Here is a 24627-nt window from a genome sequence, read left to right on the forward strand (position 1 = left end):
GGCTCAGGGGCCTCATGGTTACTGGAGAGGCTGACAGTGCCACCCCAGAAATCACACCCTCCGGGAAGACTGACCACTGGGAAACAGAGCCAGCAGGAGCTGGCACAGATATTTATATCCCTGCCTTCCCTAGGAGGACTGTCCCCAGACACGGCAGTTCACCCAGTGTCTCTGAAGACATCCCATAAGACTAAGGAGTTGGTCACACTTGCTGCCAAGCAGTGGCCATGGTGACCGGTTTCTAGGGGCCCAGGCTAAGGCAATTGGTGCCAGCAGTGGTCCTGGAAGGCAACTGGTGACTGACCATCCAGGTTTGCAAGGACACAAATGGGACAGCTGATCTGCTTAGAAAACAGCCCGCAGGGTGGAATTCTGCAGTTGGATGGCCCACCAGTCTGAATGCAATAAAGGGCTCCATTGCTGGACATTGGTTGGCACCTGCAGAGCTGGTTGCTGTGGCATCACCAACAATACCATGTAAGTGAAGGCACAAAAATCTGAAGGGAGCATAATTACCACATGCCAGTCTGGGGAGAGCAGATGAAAAGACCCTGTGGCTTTCACCATCTGTACTCCCAGCCTATCACCTGTCAAAGTGATGATAAAGAAAGGATGCAGCCGGGCGCGGTGGCTCGTACCTGTAATCCCAGCACTTTAGGAGGCTGAGTGGGAGGACTGCTTGAGGCCAGGAGTTTGAGACCAGCCTAGGCAACATGGTGAAACCCCATCTCTACAAAAAATGCAAAATTAGCTGGGTGTGGTGGTGTATACCTGTGGTCCCAGCTACTCAGGAGGCTGAGGTGGGAGGATCACATGAGCCCAGGAGGTGGAGGCTGTAGTGAGCTGTGATTGTGGCACTGCACTCCAGCCTGGGCAACAGAGGAAGATGAAAGAAGGGAAGGGAAGAGAAGGGAAAGAAAGGGGGGGGGAAGGGAGGGGAGAAAGAAAGAAGAAAGAGAAAGAGAGAGAGAAAGAAAAAGAAAGGAGGGAGGAAGAGAGAGGGAAGAAGGAAAGAAGGAAGGAAGAAGGAAGAAAAGGAAGGAAGGAAGAAGAAAGAAGGAAGCAAGGAAGGAAGGGGAAAAAAGAAGGAAAGGAGGGAGGGAGGGAGGAAGGAAGAAGGGAGGAAACAAGAAAGTAGAAAGGAGGAGGAAGGAGAAAAAGGAAGGATCTCCATCTCCAAATAAATAATTCTGAGTTCTGCAAATGAAGCCCCCAGCAATCCAGAGCTAGGGAGAGGCCTAAAGGAAAGTGCACAGTAGCAGATGATGAAGCCATCACGATGTGGGGCAGGGGCTTTGCCCCCAAAGGTCTTTTCTGGACGCCCCAGCCAAGCAGCCATGAACTAGTTCTCCAGACCCTCCCTGGGCTGCTACTGTGTGCCAAGTTAAGGGGCTTAGAGCCTGGGATCTGGGACAAAGATAAGACAAGCTCTTTGCCCTCCAGACACTGCTCCCCACCCCAATCCCCACCCCCAGTTAGGAGGATGACAGAAATGGTTTTCAATCAACGCACATTCTAGATTCAAATCCTTGCTTCCCACTTAGGTCAAGTTGCTTGATCTAAACCTCAGTTTCCTCATCTGTAAAACAGAGACTATAAATCTTTGTTCAGGGAATTGATCTGGGTAAAACAGGAACTCTGATGGGCGCCTTCAGCCCCAGTCTAGCTTAGAGTAAGGCCCCAGAAGCGATCGCTGCACCGGAGACCCCCCCCTGCTTGGGGGCAGTGCTTCTTGGTTGATGTTCTAGTCTCTGAGCCACTATTTCAAAGTTTTGTAAGGATTAAAAAGACTCGTTTGGGAGAGTGGTTTATATTCTTTACAAATTAAAATGTTACCCAATCTGACACCCACTCTCCTAACAGCCCCCATGCAGGCCCTCTAGCTTCCTAAGACTCCCCAGCCTGCCCCTCAGCCAGGTGTCAAGGGTTGGGGGCCAGAAGGATCACACCACAGACAGCGCTGGTCTCCAAGGCTTTATTCAGGAAGGTTTGCATCTGTTTGACAGGCACTGTGCAGGGGGTTTGTAACAGTTCAGTTTTCTCCAAGGTCCCATGGGAAGAGGGGTGCAGAACAGAAAGAGAGCCTCTCAGCAGGTGTGTGTGGGGGGTCCTCTCCTCCAGAACAAAAGCCACTGATGAGGTGAACACCCCAGAGCCAGGGGCTGGGTTATATACAAAAGGGGTGGACAGATGCAGAGAAACTCAAAGCTAAATTCAACTGAAGGAGGAAAGAGTCCATCTTATGGGGTCGGGGCTTCTTCTGGGCTCTTTCTACCAAGTGGGAAAGGAAGTTCAAAACAAACGCAAAGCTTTCAAGGAGAAACAAGTCCAGCCTTTCGGTCTTAGTGTTCTGTGCAATTTTAAAACCCAACAAAATAAATATAATTTAAAAATGCCTTACATGACACTAAAGGCAAGCATGGGAAAAGCAAGCAGTTGAGGAAACCTTCCGAGAATGCTAAGCAGTGCTGAATGCCAAGAACTCCCTGGGCACCCCGGAGGACGGGGCAAGAGGGCCCAGCGCCCATTCACCTGGGCACTGGTGCACAGAGTTTGTCCTGCCTGCTGGCATCTGCACTGCCAGGACCCAAGGAGTCCCTGCGGCGATGTGGGCTGGGCAGGCATGGTCTTCCAGGCTGCCAGGGCAGAGGTTCTGGGAGATTCTATTTCAGAATCCATCTATCCCACTGAGACAAAGGGAAGGGCCAGATGGCAGGGAAGCAGCTGGCAGAATGGCTTGAGAGACAGAGTAGGTGTGGAAGAGAACTAGCATGGTAAATACAGAAAAAGAAAAAAAACCAGAAAACAAAAACCCTAAGTAACAGAATAACCCTAAAGTGATGCTATTTCACACACTTTCACATATTTAATGTAACCCGACAGCAAAGTATTGCCAATAAGAGGCCCCATGGGCCTCCTTTAATAAGCACATCATTTGCATATTAGCACATTGTTTGCAAACAACTGGTGTCTGCCTCAAGTGCTTGGAACATTTTGTTCTCTTAAACAGGCCCCCTGTAATTTTCGTTCATATCATGATTTGCTTTAGCAAACTTCTTTCACAGATGGAAGAGGATAACTTTTGGCCAGTCCATAGTCATAGAATCTTTATGTCTGAATGAATGATGCCCCTGCCCTGCAAATGGCTGAAGCACAGACCACCAGGGTCTCTTCTAGCCCAAAAGTCACTATAGCTCCAGAGGCCCAGAGTTGACTTTGGCTCCCCAACGCCCCCGTCCTGCTGCCTCCCAGATCACATGCTGCCACGAGGTCTCTCGTGCTCCGGGTGTGGCCTTTAGCAAGTCGGCCCACACAGGAGCTCACCACTGTTTTAAACAAGAGCCAGGAAGTTTAAGTGATTTCCTTTTTTAAAATCTGTACTTATACATCTTCATGTGTCCCACCCTCCACCCCCACCAAGTGTCACTCACACTTCCAGCACAAAAGGGGAAATGTACATGTCCCGTGGGCAGGCTGACAGTTCCCCAGAGACCCTGGGGCGGTGGGGTGGGCAGTGGTTACTCCAGACACACACACCTTGGTCCACAGTCTCCCTCTGTGTCCCTAGCTCCTGGACTCTCACAGCTCCTCTACCTCTGACAGCAAAGGAGTGGGTGGCAAGCACCAAGGAGCCTGGGACAGAGCTGGGGGTTTTGTTCTTAAGAAGTCATGTGAATTTTACATTCCTCGCCATAACAGACTCACTGGCTTTCAGTTAAAATTGGGCTTAAATAGGTCTTCCATGAATCTTCAAATGCAAAGACTTCAGGAAGAGGTGCCTGGAGCACGCCCTGGCATCCACCACATACCCTGCAAAATACCCACACTACATTGGAGAAGCAGGAATCTAAGCCCTTCAGGCGGTTAAGACTTATTTCAGAGGCAATAACAAATGATGCCAGGAGGCCACCATGGCATCTCTGGAAGCCAGAAGCCTGCCTTCTTCCTGCCTGGCACGGACCTGAGCTCCTCTCCTATTTCTAGATCTGCAAGGGACTCTGAGCCCCATGACAGGAGCCCACATATGCAAGCAGGGTAGACCAACTGGCATCAGGTAGGTGAGGGTCAAGAAAAGCGTGTCCCTCCCTGGGGCCAGGGCCCAGAGACTCTATAGGTCCCATCTTCCCCTGGTAGCACCCCTGGAGCTCAGCGTGGCACAATGTGCCTTCTGAATTCATGGGTTGCAATTCCAAATGGAAGAGCACAGCTTCTGCTCGCCTCCTCTGGGAAGGCCTAGATCAGAGAACACAGCCAAGCTGGCTTCAGCTTTCTCCTGGCTCCTGGGTCTGGCCTGGAGCCGGCGGTTTCCATACCAGATGGATGGGGGGCCTTGCCTGAGCAGCCCTGGAGAGGCCACCAAGGCATCCCTGAGGCTGCTAATCGGAAGACACTTTGCTCACAGTCAACATGTGGTTCCCTGATGGTTTTGTGCCCCAACTACCAGAAAACCCTGCTCCCAGCCAGGCACCAGGAACCCGGCCGGCCCCCTGGGCATTCAGGTGGGGAGGCCCTGGCAGAAACAACACTGTGCTTGGCAGCTCTCTAACAGCACTGGCCGCCAGGGGGCAGCAGGCCTCCGCAGGTGGTCGGTCCAGGCTGGCGCTTCCTAGGGGGTTCCCAGGGGCAGGGCTCATCCGGTAGGGTCCCCTCAGGACCCAGGGACCCCCTTCAGCTCTACACCTGACCCACCTCTCGGACTGGGCATTTCTCTTCTAGTAGGTGACCCTCTCTCCAAAGAGCAGTCCAAACACCACCTCCAAGCCCTGAAGTTAGGAAAATGACGAGAAACTCTCATCTCTTCTACAAAGTGTCTTGTAGTGCAGTTCGGGAGGGTCAATTCTGGGTTTGAGCCCAGGTGGAAGTGAAGGAAAAGTTAGGAACGAGAAAGGAAGCACAGGGGGAGGAAAGGAGGCCCAGGCAAGGGCCAGGGAGGGTGTGGGCAGCTCAGGCGAGTGGGGCATCCTGGGACATTTCCGTCAGGATGTCGATGAGGTTGTTCAGCCCCGAGAGGTAGCCATCCTCCCGGTTCCCCTCCTGCCAGGGGACGTCATGCTGCAGGGTCTGGCCCTCAGGCAGGGGTGTGGTTTTCCCAAAGTCGATCATCCACACTTTGGCCTGTTCCTTCTTGTCATGGATGAAGAGGAGGGAGCTGCCAATGACCTGAGGGGAACAGGGGGGTGAAGGGTGACCTGGAGCCCCCGCCCTGCCCTTCCCACTGCGGCCTGGGGCTGGCTGACCAGGTGGGGAGGCTCGCTCAGGCCGGCGCCTGCAATTCCAATCCCCATTTTCAGCCAGGCAGCAGAGCCGGCCCAAGAATGGCCATGCCTGGGCAGAGGGCATTGGGTTCCAGGGTCGGTGACCACCTTCTGTGTGGGCAGCAGTAGGCACCCTTTCACGCCCCGACTCTGGCCTGCACACTTTCCACTCCTTCCCTCCTTCTTTCCTTCCTTCCCTCCAGACAGGGTCTTACTCTGTCGCCCTGGCTGGAGTGCAGTGGTGCAACCTCCTGGGCTCCAGCGATCCTCCCACCACAGCCTCCCAAGTAGTTGGGACTACAGGCATGTACCACCATGCCTGGCAAATTTTTTGTTTTTCATTTCTGTAGAGACAGGGTTTCACTATGTTACCCAGGCTGGTCCCAAACTCCTAAGCTCAAGCCAACCTCCTGCCTTGGCCTCGGAAAGTGCTGAGATTAGAGGCATGGATCACTGCACCTGGGCAAACTTTCCACTCTTTCTAGACCACAACCAAACCTGGGGCCTCGCCCTTCCCCCTCCTAGAACCTGACTCCTCCCAAACACTCTGGAGGGAATCACAGTGAAAGGGAAGGTGCCCAGAAGAGCCCAAACTCTCCCGGGGCGGGGGTGGAAAAGAACCCAGTTCAAATGCACACAGCACCCCCACCACAGCAGCACAACCCCCTGCAGATTCAGGGCGGACAGGCCCTATAGAGCCTTCCCAGCCTGGCCCAGGGACAGTGGGCACCAAAGAGCCTGCCCCTCCTGGGAGAGCTCAGAGCCTGTGCGTGGGAGCGAGGCGCTTTCCCAAATACGGCCACACATACCCCTGGGTCACCTGAGTGGGGCCAGAGGAAGGCCAGGGGCACAGAAAGGGCTGAGGTGATATTCCAGCTTCCAGCAGTGCAGGGCAGGTGGGGCCCCTGGCGAGGCTGAGCCCAGAAAAGGGGCTTCCTCTTCCCAGGTGGAAAACAACAGACCCCAGCTGATTTGGCCTCTTTCCAGACCTTAAGGGAGACTCCAAAATGTGTAGAACAAAATGCTCTTCCAAGAAATGAAAGCAGAAGTGTTGAAGAAGGGTGGGAACGGCTTTGAGACAGAGCTCTGTGGCCTGAAGTCCTCCGAGGCTCGGCTCCTGGGGTCAGGCAGCCAGGCAGCACCCCCATCCTCCAGAAAGGCAGCTAGGACAAAGGGGGCTCTGGCAAGAGGCACGAGGATGCTTCATCAAGTGGAAAGGAGAGGCCCCACGAGGAGCTGAGGGTCTAGGGGACGAGGAGAGCAAAGAACCTTCTGAGAAGGACAGAGCTCCCTGCTAGGGGCAGAGCAAAGCCTGAGTCTCCTCTCTAGGTGTGCCACCCCCTCCTCGCAGCCATCCTCTCCAGGTGCCCCGCAGGGAATGACATCCAGGAGCAAGGTAGGCCATCTGCCTGAGGAGGGCCGGTGCTGTAGTTTGCAGAAAGATGCACCGCCCTGCTGGGTGCCCCAGGGCTGACCCTATGAGTTCCTACTGCTGGCTCCGCAGCCTTCTCTGTGGGCAGGGCATAGGCTGAGGCCACCTCCATACAAGACCCCATGCAAGAGGGCCTCCACAAGACAGTCCAATGAGAGGGCTGCTTTCCTGAACCACCTACACAGCTGCAGGGAGCCGCAGGATCCCGCTTCACACCCATGGAGTTAGACGGCCTCAGCACTGCAGCTGTGTGTGTGTGGGGGTGGGCGTGTGACTGGTAAAGGCATGCATGTTTGTATATGAGTGGGTGTGCACACAAAAATGTGTATTGGATATATGAATACATGTATGAGCGTGTATGTGTATGACTTGTGTCAATGTGTGATGTATGAATGTGTGTGTATGCATGTGATTGTGATTTGTGTGTGTGAATGTGTGTGTGATTTGTGAATGCATGTGGGAATGTGTGTGCATGTAGGGTTTATGAGTGTGATCTGTGAATGTGTGTGAATGTGTATATGCACGTGGGGTTTATGAGTGTGATCTGTGAATGTGTGTGAATGTGTATATGCACGTGGGGTTTATGAGTGTGATCTGTGAATGTGTGTGAATGTGTATATGCACGTGGGGTTTATGAGTGTGATCTGTGAATGTGTGTGAATGTGTATATGCACGTGGGGTTTATGAGTGTGATCTGTGAATGTGTGTGAATGTGTATATGCACGTGGGGTTTATGAGTGTGATCTGTGAATGTGTGTGAATGTGTATATGCACGTGGGGTTTATGAGTGTGATCTGTGAATGTGTGTGAATGTGTATATGCACGTGGGGTTTATGAGTGTGATCTGTGAATGTGTGTGAATGTGTATATGCACGTAGGGTTTATGAGTGTGATCTGTGAATGTGTGTGGTATAGGATTGATGAGTGTGGGATCTGTGAATGTGTCATGTGGCTGGGGACCTGGACTCCCCATGTCAGGGTCTCGTACCCCTCCAGGGAACCTGCCGACACCTCCCAGAGCCTCTCTCAGGTGTCTCAGTTCCCCACCTGCTGCCTGCTGCCCCTGCCAACCAACATATGCAAAGGTGGGAGGTTCCAGCCCCGCCCGAGAGTGACACCTGAAGACCTGCCTGCCCTCCTCAGGGTCTCATCTGAAGATATAGGTGGTGGTCGGGAGGTGCCTGGCTATTCTAGCAGCTCAGAGAGCTTCTGCCCTAAGACCATGGGGTATGTGGGATAGAAGTCCTGCCACCACTGCCCAGAATGGACAAGACTCTGGAGCTGGAAGGACAAGGGAGGAGAAAGGGGGCAATAGCCAGGGTTCTCAGGTAGGACAGCCCGTGTGGTCACCCTAGGGAGCATTAAGACGCAGCTCCCCCATGCTGCGAGGGGCTGGTCCCTGATGGCCTGCCTCTGGCTGCACTAACGTGAAAATGCCCGCCCCCCGCCCCCCACCACGGGCTTCTGGAAGAAGAAGGCCTGTCGGCATGCGCAGCATTCTGCTCAAGAGGGCAAAAGCTTGCCAATATCTACCTCGTGGCACTTGAAGAAGGGAGAAACTTCTAGAGTGGTTCGAATGGCCTTCAGCCGGTCCCGATAGGCGATCTGGGAATAGAAAGAGGATCAGATTTTTAAACACTGCGTGGGGGGAAGGGGTGGATTTTAGTCCATTTAGCTCATTAGAGTCACCGACTGTAGAAATGGCAGTGACCTTACACCCTGATCATTTATTCCAACCTCCTTATCTACAAATGAAGAAACTGCAGCCCAGAGGAGGGGCTGTAGCTGGGGCTCCGCTGCCGCCCTTTCTCCCACCAACCTTTCTCCGTGAACAGGAGGTGCGGGGAGGGCAGTATCGGAACACCCATGCGGCCTCTAGTGGTTGCTCCTGTGAGTGTGGTCTACCCTGAATGCCAGACATCTAGACGCATCTTCCTGCAAGCAGGGCTGCTATGGCGTCTTTCTCAGCATGAAAGTCAGTACCCTTGACTTTTGAAAGGACAGAGTAAGAGGGAGAACCACAAATATCTCTCCCAGTGGCCTCTCCACGGAGCCCTATAAACTCGTGTCAAGCTGTGCTGGCCTTGGGGGTGCCCCATCCTCCCCAGAGGCCAGCTCTGTGGGTCTTACCCCCCGGCTGCCTTGGGAAGCCTGTCATACACAGGTACAGAGTTCCTCAATGCCTGCTGGAAAGCAGTGACAGCTGGCAGGGCCAGCCGAGCAGCCCCTGGAGTGTTCAGCACCAGGAACAAACCCCTGTCGATCTCAGGCATAGGGGGCATGTTCCATGGTGGCCACTGCTAAGGGGCTGAGATCCTCCCCTGCAGGGGACTCAGGAACTGGAGGACTTGGGCTACGAAAGAGTCAGGTGCATTCCCCATGCCTGCAGCCTCAGAGCTTGCCAGGAGCCAAGGGAAGCCTCCCCAGCTCGAAAAGGAAGATTTCCCAGTTCCAGTCAGTACTGAGTCTCCTTGGAGAAACGGCTACCTGGTCCTCCCCTACTTGTTCTGCAGCTGCTGTGGCCTGTTCAGGAGGTGCCGTTCACAGGGGCTCTAGGGCCCGTGTCCCAGATGTGCCTGGATCTATGACTGTCCTGGGGAGCTGTGCACTTGGGCCACAGTGGCACAATATTCCCTAATTCAGCTGGAAGGGTCAGTGCTCTGGTCCCAGTGGGCAGAGCGTCTATCCAGCCTGCGGGTCGCTGCAGCAGCAATACACAAGACAGAACTTTGTCATGAACTTGCACAACCCACACCCCCAGACTTGGAGACAGCTTGCCAGCTCTCCCTGGCAGGGGGCAGTGTGACCTCGGGCACACAAGATGGGGACAAGGAGGTCTACCCACAGCAGGTCTGCTGTGAAGATTTGCAGCACACTTGGCATGACACCTGGCAGGCAGCGGGCACTGTGGAAACGCAGCAGTTCTCTCTCTCAGGGGATGGGAAATGCTCTCTGGAGCTATGGGGCCGATGGCTAAGGGAGAGTCAGTGAGTGTCCACCAAGCTTCCCCGACGCTACCCGACGCACGCCAGCGACAAGCACATCGCCTTCCTCTTCACTTTCCAAGCAGAAGCCTGGGGCCAGGATGGATACACACTTTCCTGGGTACAAACTTCAGTGCCCTTGACTTTTTTTTTTTTTTTTTGAGACAGTCTCACTCTTGTTGCCCAGGCTGAAGTGCAATGGCAAAATCTCAGCTCACTGCAACCTCCGCTCCTGGGTTCAAGCAATTCTCCTGCCTCAGCCTCCCAAGTGGCTGGAATTACAGGCATGCACCACCATGTCTGGCTAATTTTTGTGTTTTTAGTAGACACGGAGTTTCACCATGTTGGCCAGGCTGGTCTCGAACTTCTGACCTCAGGTGATCTGCCTGCCATGGCCTCCCAAAGTGCTGGGATTATAGGTGTTAGCCACCACGCCCAGCGTGCCTTTGACTTTTGAAAGGGCGGAATGAGAGAGCCACAAAAGTCTGCCAGCGGCCTCTCTACAGAGCCCTACAGACTCGGGTTGGGGTGTGCTGTCCCTGGGGGTGCTTTGTCCTCCCCATAGGCACCTCCAGAGTAGACACAGTTGTCCCTTCCTGGCTGGCTGGAGAGACCCTCTCTGGAGGTGCCAGACTCACCAGGATGTTATGGTTTCCTTTAGTGAACTCTCTGAAGGCCTCGGTGACCTGCTCCCTCGTTTTGGTCTTCTTGAAGTCCCGGTTCACGGTGCCGTCTTCTTTCTGAGAAAAAGAACAACACCCCACCCCGAAGGGGGTCAGCAGGGACCCTCGGGCAAAGGCAAAGACTGTTCTCACCCACCCAACACCACAGAGCAGGCGAGCCCCATCCGGACCCGGGTCAGGGTCAGCGGAGGCACCCAGGTGTCCACATATGGCGCATGGAGGTGGCATGCACAGCAGAGGGGAGCCTGCCCTGTGCCCAGACACAGGGGAACACAGAGGGTGGTGCTGACATCCCCAGACAAGTGAACAGTGGTAGGAAAGGGCCGGAGATGTGAGGGTCATCTGGGCCGAGGATGGAGTAGCACGGCCAGGGTCTGGCCCGTCCTGAGTGCATCAGCAGGGCCGAGAGAGGGTCCGCCTCAACTTCCCACTCCGGAGCCTGGGCCCTGAAACCGGTGCCCAGAGGTCCCTGCCCTCCAGAGGCACCTCCCCTCAGCACAGGCAGGAGAGACTTGCTCCTGCCTCGAGCTCAGGTTGACTTCCTTTATAATCTACCATCTCTTCTTTCAGGTTTTCTGAAAGCCAGGATCCAATACAGCCCTGCTCATCTCTGCTCCCTCGCCCACCCCACTCCCATCTGCTTGGCCCCAGCACTATCCCTGTTCAGGTTGTCCTGGGCCTGCATGTGGGGCTTTGCTGACCTATGGGGAAATTTGTTCTTTAGGGACAAAGGGTGAGAAAGGAATGCTCCGCGAGGAGCCCCAACAGTGGGCCGTGTCTGCCCTCAGGCTGGAGATTACTTCAGCTGTGTCCTCACTGTGGCTGCCTTTGACAGGACTGGCAGGACCTGGGGACGAGAGAGCAGCCCTGGGTGCAGAAGGGGCCGAGAGCGGGGGACCACAGGAAGCGCACCCCAGACAGAGGCTCTTGGCTGAGGCTGGGGTGGGTAGGTGACGGTGAAGACAGCTGCCTTCTCTCTGAGCAGGAAGACAGGCTGTTGGCCGTTCTGATGGCTGGACAATAGACAGAGACCAAGAGCACATCCTGCTTGAGAGGGAGAGGTGAAGGGAAAGTGGATTGTTTTGAACAAATAAAGTAAGGAAAGCAAGGGTTAAGGAGAAGGAGGAGGGGTACAGAATTTGCATCCAGTCTCAGAGCTGGATGCAAAAAAGAGGGAAGGGCTACAAAAGACAAAGAAGGGGGCAAATGCCTTTCTCAGCCCAGAGCTCACAAAGCAGCTGTCCCAGGGGAAGGTAAAAACTTCCCCCACACGCCACTGTGGGCAGCGAGCCATTGACAACTGCGGAAGCGTACGTCTAAATGCCATCTGAAAGGAGGCTGAGGGGAACCTCCCATCAGGACCCTCAGCTGCCCAACCCTGACTCCAGGCTGGACATTAGAGATGATGCAGACCACGACTGGACAGAGATGGGAGACCTGGCAACCCCACAGGGACTGCCATCTGCTCTAGAGGGCCAGCTGCTGAGACCCTGAGGGGCCGGCGCCCCAAAGCCCTGCTCTTGCAAATTTAACAGCAAGGGTGCACGCAGGGGCCCAGGACAGGGAGAGCAATTCAGACAGTGCCAGTGATCAATCCAGACAGTCATCAATCCAGACAGTGCCAGTTCCCCAATTTATTCTGGGGAAAGTAAATAAATATTTGAGCATAATCACATATAGGAAGCTTCTGTGTGCCCATAGCCAGAGTTAAGAACTTCTCTGCCAGATACACATAGGTACAAAGGGATAGAAGGGGAAGAGCCATCATTTTGTAAACCACGAACACAAAGTAAATATATTAATTAGGGGAATATTACATTTACTTACAAAATTTGTCATGTTGTTTACTTGGGGCTTATGTTTCTATTTCTGTTCCAACAAATAGTTTGAAATTTCAAAAAAAAAAAGAAGATCGAAGAGCAAAGAGGAGAGAATGCGGTTTCTGAGGGACCCTGGCTCCAACATCAAAGGCGGCCAGCATGCTCCTCCCTTCCCTGAATTGTCTGCCAGTCCCGGTTTGCAGCCACAGCAGAATGAACCAGCTCCCCGACAGGCATCCCGTAGGCAGCTCTTGCCTGGCTCTTGGTGCCAGGCACCGTCTGGGCGAAATGGAGAGTCCTCGGCAGAGGGCTGACAGTTGGGCAGGCTGGAAGCCACTCTGCTCTGAGGCCTGAGCCCCCTACACAGCCATCCCGCCTGAGGAATAGGCTGATGTCTCCAAATGTCTGGCCTTGGGGTGGGCCACCCACACTCTGAGCCTGTGCTTGGAGAAGCTTACAGCTTCCAAACGGCCCTGAGAGAAGCCAAGCCCCTCGAGGTGGGCACGGGTGGGGCCTGAGGCTGCACTCACTTGCCAGCCTCACCTTGATTCCCTCGATTCTGAACCCCAGGGTGGCCGTGGAGCTGATGGTCTCCCGCCACTGCATGTACCGCGGCTTGGTCACAGCCCGCTGTGCTTTCTCCTCCTCGGTGGGGGCCTCGGGGTCCACCTCGATCATCTTCTGGTACATGTCCTTCCGCAGGCTGGGCTTCTTCCGGGCCTTGGTGAGCTCCTCCTCCAGGTAGGTCCTGTGTAGGAGGGGAGGCAACATGAGGGCCGCGGCCTGGGGCAGGGCTGACCAGCAGCTCCTTTCCCGCCTGGTGGATGAAGGTTCGGGGCATGTGTTGCCCGACAGCCGCAGTCAGCTCAGCGCCCTGAGTCAAGGCATGACCTTCGGAGGGGGCGGCAGACTCTGTTCCAGCTGGGGCTGGCTCTAATTTTTTTTTCTTTGTTTAGATAATTTTTTTAGTAGAGATAGGGGAGTCTCGCTATGTTGCCCAGGCTGGTCTCAAATTTCTAGCCTCAAGTGATCCTCCCACCTCGGCCTCCTAAAGTGCTGGGATTACAGGTGTGCACCACCACCCAGCCTGGGATTGGCTCTTGATCCAGGAGAAAAGGGGCAGCCTCACTGAATCAGACCACCTTCACTCTGAGCCCATCGGCTGGTCTCACAAAGCCCAAGGAGCTCCTCCTCAGAAGACCCCTACAGGAACTGGCAGAAGAAGGAAGACGGAGGCAGGACAGTGGGGCAGGGGGCTTGTCCTGATCCTGCTGCTACAGTAGAGCTGAGAGAGGGGACTGGGGGGCAGGGTCTACTCAGGGCCCCACTGTACCCCCTTGGCTGCCTGGGCCCTTCCATAAAGCAAGGGCTTCCAAAGCCAGAAGCTGTCCTAGCGGGAGAAGTCTGTCCTCCTCAAGCCCCAATCTCTGTTGCTCTCAGGCAGCCTGAAGGCTGAGCCTGCCCATAAGTGTCTCTGCCCTTTCCAAAGAGGCGAAATCTTCTGGAGAACAAAGTTCAGGTCAGAAGGTGGCTTCGGAAGGGGCCCCAGTGTGGATGGAGAAGCCCGTAGTGTGGGGGGAAAGGCAGGGAGCTCCCTCAGCCTCTGCTCATCCTGGAGACAAGCCTGGCACACCCCACCCCATCGACACCAGGCCTCCTCATAGGTGAGCCCCCAGCCCAAAAAGCCTGAGAAAATGCTTCCAACTCAACTGCCTCATGGCCCTGGCCTCCACACAAGCAGCTCCAGCTGAACTGGCGGGGACCACCTAGACAGGGGGAGGTAACGGGGGCAGGGGCAGCAGAGAACCTGAGCAGCCTGGGGCTGAATCGCTGGCACTGAGCTACCAGGACACAACCCCTCCCCCAGCACACACCTCTGTGCTTCTACCTTCTCCAGAGCAGAGGTGGGGTGAGTCATCCCACCCCCGCTTCCCTGCTCTCTTTTTAGAGCCCCAGTCTCCCTACACAACAGGCTCAGAGGCTGCCCACAGCCCTTGAGGAGGCAGAAATCAGCAGTGTCAGTTGCAGGATGGGGAAGTTTTCTCCCTTTGCCCTGTGTGGGTGAGAGCTGCCCACAGAGGCCCTGCCCACTTGCCCTCCACCTGGCCCTCCACTCTTCCCACATCTGTCTCCCAGGCCTTGTTCCAACATTGCCCACCAACTTCTACAAGTTGCTGGTTTGGGACCCAGAACAGACTAAACAAAAACTACAGCGTCTTAAAAATGACAGGCTTTAGAAACCACTGTATTAATTGAAATTTGCACTGAAAGAAACGGGAAGAAAAAAACAAATTCTTTGGGTGTGAACTTAGGCCTGGCTGGTTAGGACCTTCCAGGAGGTGATGAGGTCTGGAGCGGGAGGTCAGTAGCTTTGGGTTGGGCCCTGGCATGCACACACACCCATGTGCGCACATACACACACACATGCTCATGCACACACATGCACATAAACACGGACTCGTGTGCACCACTGCACACACAGGTGCACCCATGCAGGACATGCACAGAGCATACCCCTCACATCCAGAGTCAGGTCAGTGGTGACGGGGGCGCCGAGGCAGGGGCTGCGTGTGCATCCGTGTGTATACCATGTAGAAAAGGGGCAGCCAGGCTGGGGGAGGGACTCCTGAGGGTGCTGTAGGGGCCCGCATGGTGGGTGGCTGCACTTCTGCAAAGAGCTCTCAGCACCTCCTTAAACAGGAAGCAGACCTCAATGTGAAATCCCTTTTCACATGGCCTTTCTCCAAAAAGGGCCCCCATGGCTCAAAGCAGGCAGTCACTCACTGCCCAGGAGAGGAAAGGGGCTGGGGGAGATGCCCACAGGGGGTGCCAGCTGGATGGTGGAGTGGGAGGCCCATAGGGAGGTAAGGTAAGGCTCAGCCCCTCCCCACACTCCCCTGCCTGTCCGAGGCAAAGTCAAAGCTCCAAGCCATGCAGGGAAGCAGAGAAGAGACCTGCTCGCCCACTCACAGGATGCTGGGGGAGGAGGGGACTCAAGACCAGGTGGAGGAAGTACTCCTTTGAGACAGGCCAGCCCAGGGAGCCAACAGGTGGCAGACAAAAGCCACCCAGAGCTCCTAAAGGGCAGAGGTGCTAGGGACGGGCTCTCACCTGCACTCCCCAGGCTGCTGGTCCCGATGTCAGGAAGACAGTGCTGACTCTCCAGGGCAAGTCACAAACCTCAGAGCATGCCCCAGAGCCACTGAGCATGTGTCGGTGGGAGCCAGAGTCCCAAGAAGCTCCCAGGTGCAGACACCACCAGCAACTGCATCACATTCTCCTTAGTGCCACCCCTCTGCCCCCGCCATGCCCAGGACTGTTTGGTGACCAGCCCTTCCATTTCTCTGTGACATGTCTCAAACCCTCATGCCCTGGGACTCAGCATTTGAGGTAGCCCTGGGCTCCAGCCTCCTCACCCTGTCATGGAAAGGCCACATTCTGGAGGTGACCATGAGCGGCCAGTCTTGGGAGAGGCTCTGCAGCCAAGGGTTCTGGATGAACGCATTTGGGGGAAGGCCACAGTCCATGGCCCAGATGGAACTAGCCCGGCACCTCAGGGAAATGCCATGGAAGCTGGGTCCTACACAGCTCCCTCGGGAAGGGCTGGGCTGCAGCTGGGGGCCTGATTTGCAGTCAAGCAAGCCTGGTGCAGAACTGCACCAATCTGCTGCCTGGCTGGGTGGCCTCGATGAGTCACTGAACCTCCTGGTGACAGAATCCTCCTGCTTATACTGACTCATCTCCCAGAATGGTGGTGAGAATGCAATGGGATAAATAATGGAAGCATCTAGCGCAGCCCTTGGAAAAAGAAGGGTCCTTAGGATTTGTGTGCAGAAAAGATGGGGCTGGGTGCACCCTGCTTCTGGGGAGACCTTCCTCTTCCCCTCCACACATACTCTTCTCTCATCCTGCTCCCTCTGCCTGCCAAGATGGGTTCATGGGTACCATCCACGGTCACTCTAGGTCTCTTCTGAGAACGCTAGGGTGCAATCAGTGAGAAGCTGCGGAAGTCAAGTGGGCGGGTGGGGGCAGCCCTGGGGCAGGAAGCGAGGCTCCTGTCCCCAGCAGGAGCAGGCAGGTTCTGGGGTAGCCTGGCCCTGTGCTTGGCTGGCTCTGTCCTTGGGACAGCCGACTTCCAGAAATGCCCAGCCAGTGTTCTTCACACAGGTCATACATTTTTGGCCAGGTCTGAGTGGACTCCGTTGGATTATTCTCTGTGTGGTCATCTGAGAAGCCCTGCTGCTATCTGGGTTGGAAGGAAGGGCTGGGCCTCCCCTGAGAGGACACATTCTGGTGCACCAGGGGATGCCATCCTGTGTCAGAAATCAGACTCGGGAAAAGCAATGGCCTTGGGCTGGCTGGGGGCATGTTCTGTCTCCTCCCTGCCCTATCCCAGGTCCCTGTGGGCTAAAGATAGTAAGGAACTTGGATGGTGGGAGGGAGGTGGCCAGAGATGGCACAAGAGCAAAGAGTGGGGCCTGTGCTTCTCCATCCCCCATTCTTTCCCTGTGGTGACGGTGAGAGAACACAATAGTCAGTGGCAGGGGCGGATTTTAGGACAGAACTCCCAGGAGGAGAGAGAAGGAAGGAAAGAAACACTGGCTGGCTTAGCCCACTTCTCTCTTGGCCTCTCTCTCTCTCTGTCTCTCTCACACCCCTCTTTCTCAATGAGAAATAATCTGGTTAAACCAGTCACAGTAGACACAGCCTTCTGCTCTGAGCTGAGTCTTGGTGCCTGGCCTCCCACACAGCCCTGCAAGGCAGCATGGAGGGGCCCGGCATCTGGCCATCCAGCCCGGGTGCTGCAGCCAGGGCCAGCCCCAAAGCATGAGCACCGCACGCTGGACACCATGGGGGCCAACAGCCTTAGGGAGGTTCACCAAACCCGAACAGGGGAGAAGGAGCCATGCCGTGGATGACTCAGGGTGGAAGGGCCACAGTTTGAGAGGTAATGAGAAAACGCGGCCACCTAAAACTGAGCCCCGAGATCAGGGCAGCCAGCCTCAGGCATCCCTGTCTGCTCTCTGCCCTGCCTCCTCAAGCCCACTCTTCCTTTCTCCTCTTCCCTGGAGTCCTCTCCAGGCTTATCCCCTGGGCAGGTGTCAGGGTGAGCCTGAGCCTCTGTCAGAAACCTGGGGGTGGGAGCCAGTCCTGCACACAGGCCCAGTGACTGCTCCAGGCTCACCTTGGGCCCCTGTGGCACCCTGCCATGTGGGTTTCTTGAGCTCCGTCAGGGGCTTCCTCCTCCTCTTAGGCAGGCACAGGTCTTTATTAGTAAACCAGCATGTTCTACTAGCCACTCTCTCTTCCCACTCACCAGGGCTGAGGAAAAGGAAAGACCGCGGTTCCCATCTCCCCCGGCAGCTCACACAGCAGGAAGTCACCATCCTGCGACCTCCCTACTTGGTGCTCCCCGCATCCCTAGTGATCCCACCTGAACCAAGGGCAGCTCTCTCTTCCTTCTCTCTATGGGGGCTCAGAACCCAGCCGGTGCCCTTTTTCTAGTTCTGCCAGCCCCTGCCTTCTGCTCACTGGAGAAGGAAAGGGGCCATCATGGGCAAAGCCCAGGTCCCGGAACCCTGTGCACATAATGGAAGATTCCTGGGGATGGGGAGGCTCTAATTGGTCCAACAGCCTCCTCAGCCTGCCCTTGCACCTGTGAGGCCTCCTGGAGGCCCTGAGTGCTGTGCTGTGCACCTGGCACATGGCTTGCAGCGAGGCAGGCATGTGAGGTGCAAGGAGCCTGGCTCACCTGATGCCCATCTTGCAGTCCATCACACAGGGCGAGTCAAAGTCGGCCAGCAGGTCGTCCATCTGGTTGTAGCGCTCCCCGTCCTTCACCACATCCCCGTGGTAGGCAGGTACGAAAGGCCTCAGCACATCCACCATCAGCCGGTCCAGGCAGCGCTGCTCTGACTCACAGTGCTTCTTCAGGATCCTGCCATTGGCAGCCGCCTTGAAACTCCCTGCAGAGCAAGTGGAGAAGGTTCTTGGTCCCCAGCTGCAGGCAGCTGGCAGAGGCACCCTCCCTGGCACAGGGCCTGGGCCTCCCTGGGGATGGCTGATGGTGTGCCTATGTCCCTGCTGTGGACTGAGCACCTTAAAGGGAGTGGGTTAAAGACCCAATCCCCCACTCACTAACTGGAGTTCTGGGCTGGCTCCCCAGCTTCCTTGACTCCAGACTCCTCCTCACCAGTGTTCCCTGCTGGAAGAGTACAGAGCTAGGTGAGAGACCAAGGTGCCACCACTCAGTCAGTCCTTAGTGTTGCTATTTTCATCCTCACCTCCATCATCAGCCCTGCTTCTCGGCAACGAAGGTGTCTCCTGGCCTCAGTAGAGAAACCCTGATTGGACAGGATTCAGAGCCAGGATGGGGAGATACAGCAGGCTAAGAAGTGGGGCGGGGAGGTCTAAGGCTTGGCCCACCTGGGCAGCACTTCTTCTGAGCCAGACCCAGTAAGTATTCACACAGGCTGTTCATCCAGGTGCCTTGGGTTAGGCCAGTGTGGTCAAGGAGGTAAGCGAAATGCTGGACCCTGTGCTGGCCTGCAAAGGACCCACAGGCTGGTGAAGTCACGAAGGCCAAGTCCACAGACAGCTCCTGACATGTCTCCAGATGATAGTGCTTCCAGAGGGTCCCACGTGTGGGCAGGATGGCTCTGGGGCCTTGGCTCCTGATGTCCCTCCTCCCCGGCCCTGCCTGGACTCCTCCTGGCCACCTTTCACCCAACACCGCACACCGCCCTGTGGTTATGGGGTGACTTGGCCACATCTTCCACCAGCTGCAGGCTTCCTCGGGGCAGAAACTACGTCTCCATTAATGCTGCAACTGCCAGGACCATGGCAATTTGGGCACACAGTAGGTGCTCAATGAAGGGGTTAGCTTTGCCTCTTTGTCCAGGGTGACAAATGGCAGGTAAGCTATAAAGACTGATGGCTTCATCTGTCTTACTGAATACAACTGCAAGAGAGAGAGAAAGAGAGAGACTGGAAGAGACAGAAATAAAAGCCAGAGACTGAAAGAGGGGAGGATGCGTGTTTTGGAGGAACGGGGTGACACAGACTCCAGAGAGGTCAGTTGTCTACGGCATTTACAAGGCATTGGTAAGGCCGCAGCCTGCAAGTGTGGCTGCGATTTCACACTACAAAGTCTCAGAGGGAACTTGCTCTGGAGCTTTGATCCCCAGAATGCAGCATCCAGGGCACCTCCCCAGAGGGCTGAGCATCGAGCCAGGAAAGTCCGGGAGACCTGTGTCTACCTGCGTGTCCTGCCAGCTGGATCCAGGGGTACTTCTTCTTGAAGGACATGACAAAGGGAGACCAATGCACCATGTTTTTTATTTTCCTCCATGATTTGCTCTAGAAACAAACAAACAAAAAGCTCTACATTAGAAAGACAACCATTAATTTCTGGTTAGGACAAATTCAAAGTGAAGGCCCTCATTGCCTGTGGCCACAAGATGGGAAGGGCCCTTGGTGGGCTCCAAGGACCTTACCAGCACCATCACCTATGCGGCACATGGTGGGAGGTGGCTTTACCGCCATTTAACAAACAGCCTGAGCAAAATGCTCAGGGGAACTCCCCTCGTCCCAAGAGCAATGACCCCTCCAAGGAAGGCTGGAGAGGACACGACCACCCAGCTGCACCACGTTAGTTCATATTCAATTTGTAGATGCGGAGGCAACAGAGGCACCTCTTGCCTGCAAGTGGTTTGGAGACTTTAAAGGAATTCCTCAGAACAGAACCTGCACCAATGGCTTCAGGTCACACAGGAGGGAGCAAGTCCACAGCTCTCTCCTCTGCACTGTGCTCCGCCCTCTCAGGATGTTTCTTCAGTGAAAACAGCAAGGGCTGGGAGTGTGCGTGTGTGTGTGCATGTGTGTGCATATGTGTGCATGAGTATGTGTGCATATGTGTGCATAAGTTGTGTGTGCATATGCGTGCGTGTGTGATATGTGTGCGTGAGTGTATGTGCGTATGTGTGTGCATGTGTGCATGTGTGTGATATGTGTGCAAGAGTATGTGTGCATGAGTGTGTGTGCATGAATGTGTGTGCATGTGTGTGTGAGATATGTGTGCATGTGTGTGTGCATGAGTGTGTGTGATATGTGTGCATGAGTGTGTGTGATATGTGTGCATGAGTGTGTGCGTGCGCATGTGTGTGCGTGCATGTGTGTGTGTGTGTTTGGGGAGAGCAGGCCCTTTGGGCAGAAAGGAGAACTAAGGTATATTAAGCATCTTCTTATTTTATTTTTTCAATGAGCATGCAAGTCAATTCTTTCTATTTCCATCTGGTGGAGCCTGAGCCTTGGAGAGGTAAATGATGAAGCTGGGATTTAAACATTCATCTATACAACTACTTGAAAATAAATAAAATTCTTTTCTTTCCAGCAAAAAAAAAAAAAAAAAAAATTAGAAAAAAGGATCCTTAAGTGAACTTTAATAAGAACAGGCTGCGGAGATGAAGATCAAGTGTCCCCAAAACACACCCGCCCTGAGGGGGGCGATGAGAACCTGAATGAGAAGCACTGTGAGTTCCTGAGAAAGCAGATCCCAGACCAGCTAACCACGGAGAGCAGAAGCCATGAGGCTTGCAGAGGAGATGAGGGTGGTCCCGCCTGACAGGGGGACACGCTGAAGATGTGGTTCCCACTCCTTGCCCCGAAGCACCCAGCTGCAGCCCTCAGGGGTCAGTGGCGGCTGCTGGGTCCCCAAGGTGAAGTCAAGGTGAAATCAGCTTCCTTTGTTTGTTCTCTCTTTGCTGAGACTCAGCCGCTTCTGTCATCAGGTTTTCAAGTTAAAATCTATTTAAGGAGAGGAATTCTTCCTTACTAAACCTGGTCATTTTTATCCCCATCCCAGAAACCCTCACCCCACCGCCAAGACCAAGTCTATTCTTAAGAGAGGGCAGCAGCCCACGAGGCCATGCGACAAAAGGGCCAAGGCTTTACTGACAGCGCTGCTTTTCCTAGAGCCTTCTGACGGAGATCGCCAAAGAAGGCTAAAGCCAGCAGAGGCATTTCTTATCTAAGCACCCAGAAGGCTGCATAAACAATCAGGGCACACAATGCAGGAGGGCAACAATGCAAAAACCTCATTACATAAGATGAGCCCAGCAGTGGCTTGTGGGGATGCCCCTGCTCAGGGGGAAGCCATTACGGTGGGTCCAGGGGGCAAGTGCATAGCCAGTCACCACCTGTGGGTCACATCGCTGCAGCAGAGCTCAGAAAGGACAGGGGCTGACAGGCTTCGGGGCTGGTGTGGGAGGAGGGGAGCCCAGAGTGGTCTCAATCCAACGCTCGCTCCATCCCATGCCATGTCCCCATTGGGAGAACCCACACCGCACTGCTTCAACAGCCCCTCTTGGGACCTCAGTTTCCTGTGTCCGGTGAGGAACAGACAGCTGATATACCAGTCTCCTTGGATGGATGGACACTCTAGGGCCCTGGAGAGTGACCTTCCCTCATCCCAACAGCAATGGCCCCTCCGAGGAAGACTAGAGAGGGCCACTCTCCCAGCTGCAGCATGCCACTTTACCGTTTATGTATACAGGCGGAGGCAAATGAGCACGAATGGAGGAAGGGTCCCAGGACCCCAGAGGGGCCATGCAAGGGCAGCTCACTATGGAGAAGGAGGGAGCTTATGGAGGCTGCACCCACCAGAGACAGTTGGGGGCCAGACTCAATGGAGAGAAAGAGAAGACTGCAGCTGGCAGCGGAAGTGTGGGGACAAAGGCCCGGGGACTGGGACTGGGAGTGGTTGGGAACCAGACCTGCCATGGGCATGGGGGGTGCAGGCAGAGGGAGACAGGTGAGCAGGCGAGGCCTTGGGAGAGTGTGGGGCGGGGAGGCAGGCCAACCTGGGCCCGAGTCCCGGCTCCCCTTTTCCTCCTCAGTGACTGACCTTGAACAAGTTCTTAGTCCTCGCTTGTAAAAAGACTGACACATAGATTCCCGTTCTCCCAGGAGACAAAGCTGTCAGAAGATGTGGGTACAGCGGTGTCTATAGGAGGGTCTTTAGCCCTCTGTGTTCAAGGAGAGGACCCAGGTGTCTCTGAAGTTACTCCAAGAATGGTCAGTCCTGTGCTAGGCGGAGTTGCCGGCCTAAGTTCTGAACAATAAAGATCTTGGAGCCCGGGGCAGGGTCAGGCCCACCCTGTTGGAGTGCAGCTCTCCAGAGACCCACAAGACACAGTGAGCAGGGGCCTGTGACCCAGGAAGGTGAACAGATGCTGGGCAAGACAGTGTGGCTTAGCCTCTGCAAGGCCATTTGAAGCTAAGAAACTTCTAGTTCTTGGACCTCTCCCAGAGGCTAAAGACCAGGGGTCCAGAAAGGAGGGTGTACTCCAAGGTGGGGGTCTTCTGACAGTTCAAGGGATCCACAAGCCTCTCACATTGCTGAGCTCTGACGAAACCAGGCACCCTTTACTGCTTGGCTGCCCTCTGCCCACACCTCCTCCATTTCTTCACCCTGAAAACAGGTCCCACGTGGCTAAGGCCTTGAGAGTCCCCCGATCCCAAGGCTGCCCTGCCTGGATGAGGGCCGTGGAATATTCCCCTTGTGAGAATGCCATGCACTTGCACTATAGACCTCTTTTCTCTCTGCCAGTAGCAGCACACAGGGTTTCCCCGTGATTTTTAAATAGCAGCACCCAGGCACTGCCTAATGTCAGTGCCAAGCAGTAAACAGAAAAAGCCATTTCCAGGTCCAGGCTTGGGGAAGGAGGGCTGCAGGGTGACCCCAGCCGCCCCAGCCCAGCCCCTAGGAGCAGAGATAAACTAAAGGATGGAAGGAGATTCCAGAAAACCAATGTCCTTGTGATGGTCGGGGAGACCACAGCACCCACCTCAGGAACCAAATCCACTCCAGGCACACGCCACTTTCCAGGAGCAGCCAGGCTAACAGCCCTCCCTCCGAGCATGGTTGGAGGAAGCCCCAGTCCTCAGAAATGGACTCCAGGCCTCATCTGCCAGCTAAGACAGGTAACAAGGCAAGAAAGGAGGACAACCCAGAAGAATCCCACCCGGAGGGGTTTATCCCCCGCCCCTCCGGCCCTCCCCTGTGGGAGATATTCAAGAGTGAGCTCTCCATGGCAGCCTCTGTCTCTTCTCTGTCTGAAATCAGACTCAGTCCCAGGTCTTCAGCCTCTCAAACCAAGCTCTAGGAAATACAAAAGCAGCCTTCAAATGCCTTGAACGTGGTGTGGCAAAGGGAACCTGGTCCCCCGCCCAGGGCAGAGCTGGCCACCTGCTCCTGCATCACCTCCCAGTCATCAGGGGAATCGGGACATCCCTTATGGACCCCTCCTGGAGTGCTCCCAAAGCTCTCTATGTGTGGCAGGTCCCTGCTGGCCTCCCGGGGCTGTGAACTGCTCCCTGGCAGACCCGGGGCAGGTGGCAAGCTGACTGTGGCCAGCTCTGCTGTGACCCTTACTTCCCCACACGCAGATGTGGGGCCGGCCTAGCCAGTGGATGTGCTGGGTTTCTTCCTAAGCTAGCTGAGTAGTACTGTGCAGGGGGACTTGCTGCTGGCTGGCATCGCTTTTGTCACCTCTCGGGGAGATGGGAAGGCCCATTTCTGCAGATGTGCCCCAATACCATGGCATGGTGTGTGCACTCATACCTGTTACCATTTATGGGGCTCTCGCTATATGACAGGCCCTGGTTAGTACATTATGGCCTTGTTCCTATGTTCTAGTCAGGAGCATTTTCTCCATTTTACAGATGAAAGAGTCTGAGGCTCGGCAAGTTACTTCCCCAGTCATCCCATTCTATGCCCTGCCAATAGGTACCATGCACATGGGGAGCCTCCAGCCAGTTTACCCACTTCCGTGCCTATCAACGAGTGACGGCCCCACCTCCGAGTGCCCCTTCCAGTCTCAAGACAGCAGGATGAGGGGACAAGAGGCAGAAGACTGGGCAGGAAGGACAAGAGCAAGATTCCTCCAAGGCGGTTCCCCTGGACAGTCAGGATGCCAGCCCAGGAAAGTTTTCTGGCTGCTCTGTTAGCAGAGGAGCCCAGGGCCTCTGATGCCCCTAAAGCTGGCCACCAAAACCCCAGATATGTCCCTCTCTGGGGCTGCTCAGGTGCCACTTCCAGTGCAGCTGTCAGATGACACAAGGTTTAAGCTCGCCCACATATCAGATCAGAGCAGCCAGACACTTCTAGACTCTGTGGATGGGATTCTGCACTTGTGATGTTCTTGGGGACACTTTGGTGGAAAGGAAAGCACCATGACGCAGGAGTGCCCCTGGACAGGTAAAGGGCAGTGGAGTGGGCTGGAGACACATGGCTTTTACTTTGGTTCTGGGTGAGGTGGTTAAACCAACTGAAGACCAGGCATGAGGTCTTTCAGGTAACCTCCGGCCTCACAGGCTTGGATGCAAACCAGCTGGGGAGCTCCCTAGACGGCTGCGCTACTGGTTACATGAGCACTAGTCTGAGCTTTGCTT

General features: G+C 55.1%; 1 protein-coding gene across 1 annotated transcript in view; it reads right to left on the reverse strand.

The window, feature by feature from the left end:
• Positions 1-1961: 1961 nt before the first annotated feature.
• The window catches only part of ITPKB (inositol-trisphosphate 3-kinase B), a 111224-nt gene continuing 88558 nt past the window's right edge, over positions 1962-24627 (reverse strand). The window contains exons 3-8 of the mRNA XM_033198065.1: positions 19434-19533; positions 17927-18140; positions 12718-12922; positions 10310-10411; positions 8221-8292; positions 1962-5160 (exon numbers count right to left, since the gene is read on the reverse strand). Of these exons, the coding sequence (XP_033053956.1) occupies positions 4945-5160; positions 8221-8292; positions 10310-10411; positions 12718-12922; positions 17927-18140; positions 19434-19533 (909 nt within the window). The 3' untranslated portion in view covers positions 1962-4944. The remainder of the gene's footprint in view (positions 5161-8220; positions 8293-10309; positions 10412-12717; positions 12923-17926; positions 18141-19433; positions 19534-24627) is intronic.

Source organism: Trachypithecus francoisi, unplaced genomic scaffold, assembly GCF_009764315.1.
Source record: "Trachypithecus francoisi isolate TF-2019V2 unplaced genomic scaffold, Tfra_2.0 Lachesis_group5, whole genome shotgun sequence".
In the NCBI taxonomy this organism is placed as follows: Eukaryota; Metazoa; Chordata; class Mammalia; order Primates; family Cercopithecidae; genus Trachypithecus; species Trachypithecus francoisi.